We start from the raw sequence: 13,282 nt of genomic DNA on the forward strand, positions 1-13,282 counted from the left end.
GAGTCTTTTTAGTGTTATATTACCTTGTAATTGGAGTCCTTGATCTGTGACGTCTTCCTGTGGGTACCTGAGCCGACTGAAGATGCCCGTCAGTGCTTGCGCAACATGTTCTGTGTCAGTGAATGACATGGCCTCAGTGTAGTGTGCAGCAAAGCCACCAGCATTAAGACATACTTCTGCCCGTATAACTGGAAATAGCTAATGGTTCGACTAGGTCTATGGCAACATGGGTGACAAGCTCCCTTATAATAGGTAATGGGTGCAGAGGAGCTTAACATTGTGGCTTCCCCAATCCCTGGCAGGTATTGCAGATGTCCGATACTGCTTAATGTCTCCAGGGATCCGCAGTCAGAAGACATTCCACAACAGCTGGGCCAGTGTTTTACGGGTGCCAAAATGCCCGACTGCTGGAATGTCGTCAGCAAGAGCTAGTAATTGTGCTCTGTGCGGTGTAGGTACCACCAACTGTTTAGTAGACATGACTGTTTCCTGGCAGAGGAACAACCACTCAGTACAGTAATTCCTCTTCCCACACTAACTTGCTTCCACCAGGTGTTTCCAACCCCAGGTCAGCTATGCTCCTCAATTTACTCAGGGAGGAGTCATTCCATTGGGCCTGTCGGAAATCACTCCAGTCCACCTCCCTCAAGTCTACCTACAGATAGAGACATCTTCATCTTGGCCTTTAATATGATTATTTGAGCCAGGACAGTTGGACTTAATCCCCTGCTGTAATGACTTAATCCCCTGATGCATTGTTCTCTCTGTTTTGTATTGCAGCTGAGAACAATAGATGAAAGGCTTATGCGCCTAGGCACAGCAGGGAAGCCAAGATAAGCGTGGCTCCATCTGTATAAAGTACTGGACAAGGGACTGGAGTCACCATTGTGGTCTGGGTAGATTGGTTCTGTTCTATTACTGTTGACTGAGTCACCACTGTTTGTGTTTGGCTTCTGGTCACTGCCTGGATGAAGCGTGTCACCAGTCCCTGTCCCATATCATTCCGGGGGATGACCTTGACTTGTAGCAGCTTGAGTACTCCGACCTCCACTGTTCCTTGATCAGCTCCTCAGTCCATATGTAACTTGGCAATGGGGATATCGGCCTGTTGTCCCCCGGCGGTGGCAATTCGTATGTTCTGTCCAAGAATAACTCAGGAGGCAGGAATTAGGTCCAGCTTAGTCAACGTGAGTGAGGCCCCAGAATCTCGTAGGCCCTGTACCTGCTGGTCCTCCACTGTCACAGTCTGTAGGTAACCTTGCATAGTTGCGTGCTCCTCCCCCAGAACCAGGTCCACAATATAAACCCCATCCATTATCACACCATTGCACTGAAGACTCTCCATTGGGGACAGCTGGCTATATATACGTCAGCCCATTTTACAGCTTGCTCAGGTGTGCCAGGTTTCCAGTCCATTGCCCACTCCCGTACCTCTGGTGCCATCTTAATCATTAGTTGTTCTACCACGATTAGGTTGATGATCTGCTTCACAGTGGAAGCCTGTCTTCCTTCAAGCCATTTCCCACAGGCTTGTCGTAGCTGCCTGGCAAACTCCTGGTAGTAAGCAGTCCTACCATTATTCAGCTTCCTGAATTTGAGACAATAAGATTCTGCAGTGATCTGGAACTAAGCTAGCAATGCCTTTATACAATCGTAGAGTCTACATTCCTGGGGAATTAGGGCCCAGTAGGCATCTAGAGCCCTGCCAGTGAGACTTGTCCCCAAGTACTTTGGCCATTCAGCTGGCTGTATCCTGTGCATTCCTATGAGGGTCTCAAAAATCTGGAAGGGCGTGCCAGTGTCATTCTCTTAAAATGTGGGAACATCCTTAAACAGTTTCTCTTGTTCAGTCCTTCGGAGTGACTCTGGAGTTCCACTTGCAGTAGGGATTTGTACCCCTAGTATTGCTTGGATCACCCGAGCTCTCTCCTGTGGGGTTGTCCCTTCACCTAGCGCCCCCAGCCAGCTCTGGAGAAGGGCAGGAATAGGGGTGTCTGACTCCGGTAACTGTCTGAAAGAAGTGCTTCCTCTGCCTGTCGGTCCCTCTTCCTTCATCCCTCCATGTGTGCCCTATCCCACAGTTCCAGAGTCTCCTGGGTCTCATTCCCATCATAAGCAATTCCATTTATCCTGCAATATCCTTACAGGTGAGGTTTCTGAGCTGTCCAGTAAAACTTTTCCTGCTCTCTCATGGCATCCTCCCGTTGACCGCTGGCCGCACCTCCTGGCTGACTTTCCATGCTGATATTCTCCGTGGCTAGCGTTACTTCTACTTGCTCCCTGGAATCACTGCAGGAACTGTGTGATATTCCTCCGCTGACCCCAGAATGTGAGGATACCGGATGATCTGGGTATCCTGGGAATCAGGGATCACACAGCAGAGTGGGATACAGTGAAAACAAGGTGAGCTTTATTCAAGGAGATCTAGAAATAAAGTGAACAGCAAGCAGGATTATACTAATTAAGGGGGTAATTCAAATCTGATAGCTGCTGTGCGTTTTCGCACAGCGTGCGATCAGATCTGAACGGCTCATGCGTCTGAGACGCAATGCGCCGGCGCGCCGCACAACAGCGACAGGCATCGGCGTCTAGCGACGGGATCGGGTGTTTGACAGGAAGAGGGCGTTTGTGGGTGGAAACTGACCGTTTTCCAGGAGTGTCCGGAAAAAGCAGGCGGGATCAAGCGTTTGAAGGGAGGGTGTCTGATGTCAGCTCCGCCCCGATCAGCAGGAATCAGTCGCAGCGCTGAGTAAGTCCCGGGCTGCGCAGAGACTGCGCTTTTCACCTCCCCCTGTAGATGGTGACTATCTTATCGCAGGGCAGCAAAAAACGCAGCCCAGCGATCAGATCTGAATTAGGCCCAAAGTCCACTCAGAGTTCAGCTCCTCTGTATCTCCTCCCGCCCTGGCCAGCGACGACAGCACACAGAGTGGTTGATCACTGATGACGGGAACTGAACCTATGACTTCAGCGCTGTGAGGCAGTAATGCTAACCATTACACCATCTGTGCCACCCAGTACCAATCTTATCAGAATGCACTGCGGTGGCACACCTAAATTCACACTTTCCTGTCCTTTGTGCATGATGCATAATTAGCATTACCCAGGGACCACCCGTATGGTCACAGTGTACCCCAATGGAATCAGCGAAATTATAAGTGCAAAAAAAAATCAGGACTTTATATTCACTTTTTTTGTTCTCTAGAAATACAATCCTTAAAAAGTGAAAATGTGCATCTACATAGTCTCCATCTGCAGAGGAGCGCCCTCCAGAGGGAACTGTGCGACTTGCAGGAAACAGTAAAAGGTAAGTTGCCATATTGTATTGGTTACTCTAGTTTCTGACAGTGACTTTAGCACGAGTACATTGTGTGACACTTGTTCCATAGGTTGGGACGCGGAGATTGCTGAAGCCAGTAGTACTACTAAGAGATTGGAAGCTGAGAGACTTGCAGTCAGCCAGAAGCCTCAGAGTGATGCGGAATGTCTGAGGTGAGAGCGCAGAGTCCGAGGCTTTCTCTGTCAGGACACGCGGCGTCCTATGTACCCGCAGTCTGAGGTTCCCCATATGTATGTCTCAAATCACGCCACATCTAGACAGTCTCAGGGCACAGCTACCTCTGCCTGACATGCTGCATCCTGGGTGATTTATACATGGGGCCTAATTCAGACCTGACCGCTGATGTGCGTTTTCGCAGAGCAGCCGATCAGGTCTGAACTGTGCATGCGCTGGTGCCGCAGTGTGCCGGCGCATGCCGTCTCAGCCCTGTGATCGCCTCTGCCTGATTGACAGGCAGAGGCGGTCGATGGGCGAGAGGGGGCGGGCCGGCGGTGTTTGGCCGCTGTTTTAGGGGCGCGGTTCGGGCAACGCAGGCATACCCGGACCGTGCGGGGGGCAAGCCGCGGCAGCTGCGTGACGTCACACGCAACCACTGCAACCCGACGGGTAGCTCCCTGCCAGCGCACAGGAGCTGCGCTGGTAGGGAGATACTCTTCAAGTACAAAAGCTTCGCCGCTGGGGGGGGGGGGGGGGGGGCGGACTGACATTAGGGGCGGACTAGCCCTGTACTCGGCGTCCCCCCACATGTCAGTGTGGATGATCGTAGATGTGCTCAATTTATCACATTTACGATCAGGTCTGAATTAGCCCCATAGAGGGGATCACTTATCATGGACGCAGGGTGTCTCTGCACACAGCGCATCTCTATGCTGTTCTGAGTAGGATGGAACTTGACCAGATTTCGTTTTGGATATCCTTGAACTGGGGCATATCAGGGCAGGATCTGGGTGGTGACAATGCGATTATACATAACCGCCCTGACTGGTGGGAGTGTGTGTGATTGTGTGATTATGACTTGTGCGTATATATCCATAACATACACACTACACAAATGTCAGCTGCTGTAAATCAGGTAGTGCCTGATAATGATCCCAAGATACAAAGAACAATGGGCTGTGAGCAGTGCACGAGTATGCAATAATATCTCTTAAAAAAAAAAAACATTCCTGAATGGTGCGAGAATACAAATTAAATGTATTCCAAAAAATACTGTAATATAAACAATTTAAAAATCACAGCATGTGTCTCTAAAATAATGATAGAGCATATAACGTACAGTAATCTGTGATGGTCTGTTTATAGGTATTAGTGTCACAGAAATCTGAAAAGCCTGTTACCGTTTCCATGAGTAATGTTCTTTAGGCAAATGCTGGCGGGCGTTGATTCCTGTGCAATTTAGTGCAATCCCACTTCCCTGGCAGGGGATCACCGATGTATGATCCACAGAGCCTAGATGATGTACAACCCACCGCGACGTATCCGAATTCCTGCAGCTGGGTGCAGTCCCAATAAGCACTGGCTCTGTGTGGATGACGGAGTGCAGTCCCAATAAGCACTGGCTCTGTGTGGCTGACGGAGTGCAGTCCCAATAAGCACTGGCTCTGTGTGGATGACGGAGTGCAGTCCCAATAAGCACTGGCTCTGTGTGGATGACGGAGTGCAGTCCCAATAAGCACTGGCTCTGTGTGGCTGACGGAGTGCAGTCCCAATAAGCACTGGCTCTGTGTGGCTGACGGAGTGCAGTCCCAATAAGCACTGGCTCTGTGTGGATGACGGAGTGCAGTCCCAATAAGCACTGGCTCTGTGTGGCTGACGGAGTGCAGTCCCAATAAGCACTGGCTCTGTGTGGGTGACGGAGTGCAGTCCCAATAAGCACTGGCTCTGTGTGGCTGACGGAGTGCAGTCCCAATAAGCACTGGCTCTGTGTGGCTGACGGAGTGCAGTCCCAATAAGCACTGGCTCTGTGTGGGTGACGGAGTGCAGTCCCAATAAGCACTGGCTCTGTGTGGCTGACGGAGTGCAGTCCCAATAAGCACTGGCTCTGTGTGGCTGACGGAGTGCAGAGTATTGGAGGGGCCGTCTTCACAGTTCTAGAACACTAATACATACCTCCCAACTTCTCATTTGTAGAAAGAGGGACACACGCGCAGTGAAGCTGTGCGCGCTGCCAAAAAAGGGGTGTGGCCTAAGAACAGGGGGTTTTGTCACTGAGGGGAATGCCTAGCACTCTGTGAGCCGCTGGCATGCCCCCTCTCCCTCTGACTCCAGTGAATAGACGCTGTGCGCATGCACACAGCGTCTATTCACCGCTGCTCTGCTTAGCAGGGCAGCGAGAGGCAGAGCCTCCCAACTGCCCCCCCCCCGCCGCGGGACACTGCGGCACGCGGGTGGGACAGCGGGACAGTCCCCAAAAAACGGGACTGTCCCGCGAAAATCGGGACAGTTGAGAGATATGACTAATACCTACAAACGGGTATTCATAGATTGGGTGTGGTATAACAGATAGACAGTGTCTAGTTAGACAGTCAATAGAAAGACACCATATGTTAGACAGTCAAAAGGTCGACATGTAAAATGTAGACAATGCAAAAGGTCGACAGGGTCAAAAGGTCGACGTGAAAATGGTCGACATAAAAAAAGGTAGATTAGATTTTTTTTCCATTTTTGTGTTGTATGTGGATAGTTTTTTCATCTGGGACCCCAACTGCAGAAAGACATCCCCTCGCTGCGCCCGCCACAAGGTTAATAACCAACTCTATGCCGACATGGATAGAGAAGGCATGAAAAAGTCCAAATACATGTAACATTGAAAAATCCCTGTGTCTACCTTTTCACCCTGTCAACCTAATGTCTGTCTAACATATGGTGTCGATCTATTGACTGTCTAACAGGACACTGTCTATCTATCCCCTGGACAGCCGTAGGTTATTGCAGGTCTCCAGCTCAGGTTCTATGCGCTGTAATTATTCTAGAGCTACACACTGTATACATGTTGGGATGTTTGAATGGTTTGTGTTACAGTATTTGGTGTAATAAGTTTGTATTCTCACTGTATAGAAATGTGTTTTTTGTAAAAGTTTTTTTGAAAACGTTCTATGTGAGTGTGGATACGGATTGCTGGTCCTCTTTCCTGTGCTCCCCCAGCAGCGGAGGGGTGAGCATGTGGTGTAGAGGGCGGTGCAGGAGATGGGTACATGGAGGCTCATGGTGAGTTGGACACATTTTGTGTGTAGAAGGCAGGAACACAGGGCCTAATTCACACCTGATCTCTAGCAGGTGATTTTTGCAGCCCTGCGATCAGATAGTCGCCGCCCATAGGGGAGTGTATTTTCACTTTTCAAGTGTGCGATCGCATGTGCAGCCGAGCGGTACAAACTGATCTTGTGCAGTCTCTGCGCAGCCCAGGACTTACTCAGCCGCTGCGAACACATCAGCCTGTCCGGAACCGGAACTGACGTCAGACACCCGCCCTGCAAACGCTTGGACACGCCTGCGTTTTTCCAAACACTCCCTGAAAACGGTCAGTTACCACCCACAAACGCCTTCTTCCTGTCAACCTCCTTGCGTTCGGCTGTGTGAATGGATCCTTCGCACAAACCCATCGCTGATCGGCGATCCGCTTTGTACCCATGCGACGCGCCTGCGCATTGCGGTGCATACGCATGCGCAGTTTGGACCTGATCGCCCGCTGTACGAAAATGCAGCCTAGTGAGCAGGTCTGAATTACCCCACAATACGCCCCCAGTAAAATGCATTTTGTGTAGATTGCAGAGCTGGACATTTTGTGTAGATTGCAGAGCTGGACATTTTGTGTAGATTGCAGAGCTGGACATTTTGTGTAGATTGCAGAGCTGGACATTTTGTGTAGATTGCAGAGCTGGACATTTTGTGTAGACTGCAGAGCTGGACATTTTGTGTAGATTGCAGAGCTGGACATTTTGTGTAGATTGCAGAGCTGGACATTTTGTGTAGATTGCAGAGCTGGACATTTTGTGTAGACTGCAGAGCTGGACATTTTGTGTAGATTGCAGAGCTGGACATTTTGTGTAGATTGCAGAGCTGGACATTTTGTGTAGATTGCAGATCTGGACACTGGGTAAGGCTGCAGTCTGGTTACCCGCCCTCTCAGCTGCTCACCTGGACATCTGAATACTGGAATGATGTTGTCCTGGACAAGGACCTGATTGAGGCTTGTGCATAATGTGGCTCAGAGCCTGAGACGCACCTCCAAAGTCTAAAAGGTAACTTGCTTCACTGCACTTTGGAGACTGTGGTAACATTGGGCCTTATTCAGGTTGGATCCGTACCTGTGAGGCATACCCCCGAATATTGGGCCAGTGAGCACATGCATGTGTGTGAACAGGGAAATGCGATTGCATTGCAGTAATGCAAACGCCTCTGTCTGATTTACCGGCAGAGGCATTCGCCGGTTGGTGACGAGGTATTTCTGAGGCGTGTCAGCATAAACACTGGCACAATGGGCTCCTGGAGGTGGAGCGCAGCCTCTTTACCCCTTTTCCACTGACATCCTGGATTTTTGCACATAAACGCGCACCAACCCGGGATTTTTGTCAGTGGAAATGGCTCTGCCCGGGCCTAGTCACCCTAGCAGGGTTTTTATCAGGAAATAACTGGGTGAGCTGCATTGGAAACAAGTTACCCAGGCCATGCTTACCATGCAGGGAGGCTGTAATGTCTCCCTGATTGTCTCCAGTGTGACAGCATCCTCCTGAATACCCCCCGCCCATTGGCGGCCGCACACCAGCTGTCCACCGGTCGGCCAGTATGCTGTTCCAGGAGTTGACGTCAGCTCGAAGCGCTGGCACTGTTCCCAGGTGCTAGTGTAAACGGCGCCGACCCGGGTATATCCCAGATCGGCGCCGCTATGCAAAATGGGTAAATACCGTGTCTGACAAAATGGGTAAATACCGTGTCTGACTCGGCTTGGAACCGTGTTCCAAATCACGGGTCAGACTCTGGATTGTGGTGGGTGTGAGATTAGTGTTCCAACTCCACTTACCTGAGTGGGAGGAATAATGCATCAATGCTACAACTTAATTTCTCCTCCCAACAAGAGGTCTATCTTCCGACAGGCAGGAAAGTTTGTCACTCTCACCATTCTTTCTTTAATCTTCTTTGGAGTGGTGATCTGGAAGAGCAGAGCTGTTTTGGATTTTATTCCAGAATCCAAGATAAGGTCTTTAAAAACAGCAAAATGTGACATGGAACAGGGCAGTCTTCTCACTTCCATACATATCAGGGATGCATATCTTCATGTCCCAGTCTGGGAAGAGCATCCATGTCTGCTCAGATTCTATCAGTAATTTGCACTAGCACTTTCATCTTCACTTTCATCTGGCTACAGAGCCGAGAGTAATCACAAAGATTATGGCAGTGATGGCTATTCTCATTATAGCCAAGGTAGTATCAGTGATACCCTATCAAAGCAGGTTCCATGTCCCTGTCTAGATGGTGGATTTAGACTCAAAACTTGTGTCCCAGGTGTGGCAGGACTTTTGTATAGGTCTCTTTATAAATTCAGGTGCTTTTGTATAGGTGTCTTTATATTATATTCATAAGGACAGGACTGTCCTGCGTACTAGACCCTCTGCAACCGAAAGTGGTATCCCTCTTTACGGAAGAAGGGGACAGATGTATTAATCTATGGAGAGAGATAAAGTACCAACCAATTAGCTCCTGTCATTTTTCAAGCCTGTAACATGGCAGTAAGGAGTGAATTGGCTGGTACTTTACCTCTCTACAAGGCTTAATACGTATGCCCCTAAGAGTGATCCATAGTAAGTTGTTAGTTGGAAAGGACCTCTGCTATTAATAAGATAGATGCCCTCTTTGTTCTAGTTGACAGCCTCTGAGGAAAGTGTCTTGCACAGAAACGCATCAACGTTACATCAAACTATCTGCATTTCATACCAAGGCTCTCTCCACTCATATCCATTCATAGTATCTACTGAGATTAGCAACTTATGGATATCCAGCAAGTGTACTACTCGAATAGTTGCAGACACACTTACCAATCGTCCGTCAGATGTAACGTGCCTGGCGTCACATGATGTCAGTCACCGGCGGTCCCTGCAGCAAGTGTATGACCACCTATACACACAGCAAAATGCGCCGATATTTCTGTCGATACATCGGCCATCAGGGAGGTGCGGTGAGGTAAATGGCTCAGGAGGCACTGGCTTGCAGTTATTTCCAGCATATATACCTACAGCCGGTCCTGACTCGCATGATAATGTAATTTATTTAAATGTACAGACTTAAGGTAATCTCTGACTTGCCGTAGAGAAAGGATGGACCTCTTATCCCCGCTAACGCTGATGATTTCTGAATGCCGCGTGCCGTCTTTGGCGCTTTTTCATTTTACATAATATTCAATTTGTCACTATATCTCCTCCTCCCATGTGTCGCCAGCTGGATTACTGCTCCCAGCCTTCTCCAGTCCGCGCGCTGTCAGCTCATTATTCTCTCTGCAAATCCTTCTCTCAGGCTCAGTAAATGACAAGTCTCATCTGACTTTAACTCCACCAAATGGCTTTCACTTTTTTTAATACAAAGAAGCCTGAACGGATTTTGCCGCGCTGTGCTATATTTAATTGTAATATTTACATTTTAATCAAAGTGAGTATATTTAAAAGTGAACTCCTGCGTGCGCCTGCCATTTGCTTAAATCATTTTGTCCTCCGTCTGAGGGAGAATGACTCCAGGCGGAAGGAGACGGGAATTGTTTTTGTGTGTGTTTGTGAAGGTTAAGTCGGTTCCAGACGCAAGACTTTGCCGTGGTGGGCGAGGCAGGTCTGGGGCAGTCATACATACTGTATAGGATGATGGGTATCTAGAAAATGGGATTTGTTTGCCCATCTAGACTGGCATTCTGATAGGCAGGAGAACAAATCGTCATTATTGCAGTCCTAGAGAATGAAATGAAAGCGCTCTCCTTATAAATCATAGCGGGAAACAGGCCCACTGGAGCGGAACCAATGTTTTATATTAGCCACGGATTGCCTAGGGGGCCACAGTTTGAGGAATATTTGCAATTTAATTTTATGTTAAGTTTTATAAGCAGAAAATATCAATCTTCAGAGCGGTATATTTCATTCCAAATGGGTTTCTGTTATAACAATCTGCTTGCTGATTTCCTCACGCTGTATTATATATGTGCGGCGCAGAGTGTAGGGTGCTGGCAATCTGTAACAGGTGTGAGCCCTTTCTTCTAAGGAGGATGAAGACTTTGTCAGACACACAGGAAATCATTCAGAGCTTCCACAATGTACACACAGCATTCATACAATGTACCAATGGGAGCAGCAGCAATCTATAGCGCAGACAGTCCCTGTGTGACATTACAGGCCTCATGTTGGATCATACAGCCCATCATGCTCTTTCATCCCTTTGTAGCTGGGTAGTAGGATGGTGCTTCTCTGTCTGGGCCGGTCTGAGTTAGACTGTACTCTGCATAAGTAGCATACAACCAAACTGACTAGGGGGCTGGACACTCTGGACTATGAGGAGAGGCTTTCTAGGTTAGGTATGTTTACACTACAAATGAGACGACTAAGAGGAGATATGATTAATATTTACAGATATATAAAGGGGCAATGGGGGTCATTCCGAGTTGATCGCTCGCTAGCAGTTTTTAGCAGCCGTGTAAACGCTATGCCGCCGCCCACTGGGAGTGTATTTTAGCTTAGCAGCAGTCCAAACGGTTGTATCACAGAGCGCCTGCATACATTTTCTTGTGTACTTTCAGAGTAGCTTAAAACCTACTCAGCGCTTGCGATCACTTTAGACTATTCAGTTCCGGATTTGACGTCACACACCCGCCCAGCGTTCGCCCAGCCACGCCTGCGTTTTCCCTGGCACGCCTGCGTTTTTCAGAACACTCCCTGAAAACAGTCAGTTGCCGCCCAGAAACGCCCACTTCATGTCAATCACTCTGCGGCAACCAGTGCGACTGAAATGCATCGCTAGACCCTGTGCAAAACTGCATCGTTCGTTGTGCCCGTACATCGTGCTTGTGCATTGCGCCGCATATGCATGCGCAGAACTGTCATTTTTTTAGCCTGATCGCTGCGCTGAGAACAAATGCAACTAGCGATTAACTCGGAATGACCACCAATATGCGGATCTATCAGGTGAGTTGTTTACTAAGAGACCACTACACAAAACCCACGGACACCCGCTAAGGCTGGAGGAGAGGAAATTTCATACTCAGAGCAGGAAGGGATTCTTCACTGTAAGAGCAATACCAATATGGAATTCTCTGCCAGAGAAGGTTGTAATGGCGGACTCAGTCAATGCGTTTAAAAATGGGTTAGATAAATTTCTAACGGAAAAACATATATGAGGATATTTGGGCAGATGTATTAAACCCGGAGAAGTGATAAAGCAGTGATAAGTGCAAGGTGATAACGCACCAACCAATCAGCTCCAATATGTAAATAAAGTGACAGTTAGGAGCTGATTGGCTGGTGCATTATCACCTTGCACTTATCGCTGGTTTATCACTTCTTTCACTCCAGGCTTACTACATTTGCCCCATAGCCTCTAACCAGAATAGAATAGGGAATATAAGATAACTCAGGTTGAACTCGATGGACTACTGATCACTGACTCACCGACTATGGCCCTCATTCCGAGTTGTTCGCTCGTTATTTTTCTTCGCATCGCAGCGATTTTCTGCAAACTGCGCATGCGCAATGTTCGCACCGTACCTGCGCCAAATAAATTTGATAAGAAGTTTGGTTTTTTACTCACGGCTTAACGAAGAAATTTCTTCGTTCTGCTGATCGTAGTGTGATTGACAGGAAGTAGGTGTTTCTGGGCGGAAACTGGCCGTTTTATGGGTGTGTGCGAAAAAACGCTACCGTTTCTGGGAAAAACGCGGTAGTGTCTGAAGAAACGGGGGAGTGTCTGGGCGAACGCTGGGTGTGTTTGTGACGTCAAACCAGGAACGAAACTGACTGAACTGATCGCAGTGTAGGAGTAAGTCTCGAGCTACTCAGAAACTGCTAAGACATTTCTATTCGCAATTCTGCTAATCTTTCGTTCGCAATTCTGCTAAGCTAAGATTCACTCCCAGAGGGCGGCGGCTTAGCGCGTGCATTTCTGCAAAAAGCAGCTAGCGAGCGAACAACTCGGAATGAGGGCCTATGTTACTATGTTACGTCCCTTATTCTTCTGTTTTCTGCGTGTGAGCTGCTTTCAGGCTGCTATCCGGTATAAGTGCCCTGTTGTACTAGTGGCGTGATCCTGGTAATGCTTCAGATCATCCGCTTCTTCCCTACTGTTATTGTCTGCACTTACTCCTCCATCGCTATCTTACTCCTGTTTATCGATGTTTTGTTGTCATCGCTCTGACGACGGCTGATGACTCTGTATTACCTTCCGCGCAGTAATGACTGATTATTATTATCCTGTATATGGTGCCTCAAGGGTTCTGCAACGCCTTACCGAATACGTAAACTGCAACAGAATGAGCGCGCACAAAAACCCCATCGCAGAACAAAGACACAGTACAAACATTGCTGCAAAAGGGTACTGGTATGAATGGTCGACAATGTTAAGGTCGACCACTATTGGTCGACATGGACAAATGGTCGATACACGAAAATGGTCGACACATAAAAGGTCGACATGGATTTTTTTACTGTTTTTGGTGTAATTTTTTCCGTAACATGACCAGGAACCCCAATTAGTGTACCGCGCCCCTTGCATGGCTCGCTTCACTCGCCTCGCTTCACTCCCGCTGCACTCAGCACAGGTTACTATTCCCAATCATAGTCCAGGTAGATGGTAAAGTATGAAAAAGTTACGGAAAGAAACGCAGAAGAGGGAGGAGGGCCCTGCTCGTGAGATCTTACATCCTAAAGAAGAAGCTATCTATGCTCCATCGTTGTTCTCTCTCCAGCTACTCTCCTGTAC

General features: G+C 48.4%; 1 protein-coding gene across 1 annotated transcript in view; it reads left to right on the top strand.

Moving 5' to 3' along the window:
* CCDC172 (coiled-coil domain containing 172) overlaps window positions 1-13,282 on the top strand; it is a 246,152-nt gene that overhangs the window by 143,288 nt on the left and 89,582 nt on the right. The window contains exons 5-6 of the mRNA XM_063963338.1: window positions 3,206-3,307; window positions 3,390-3,492. Coding sequence (XP_063819408.1) covers window positions 3,206-3,307; window positions 3,390-3,492 — 205 coding nt within the window. The remainder of the gene's footprint in view (window positions 1-3,205; window positions 3,308-3,389; window positions 3,493-13,282) is intronic.

Source organism: Pseudophryne corroboree, chromosome 3 (genome assembly GCF_028390025.1).
Source record: "Pseudophryne corroboree isolate aPseCor3 chromosome 3, aPseCor3.hap2, whole genome shotgun sequence".
Classification (NCBI taxonomy): domain Eukaryota; kingdom Metazoa; phylum Chordata; class Amphibia; order Anura; family Myobatrachidae; genus Pseudophryne; species Pseudophryne corroboree.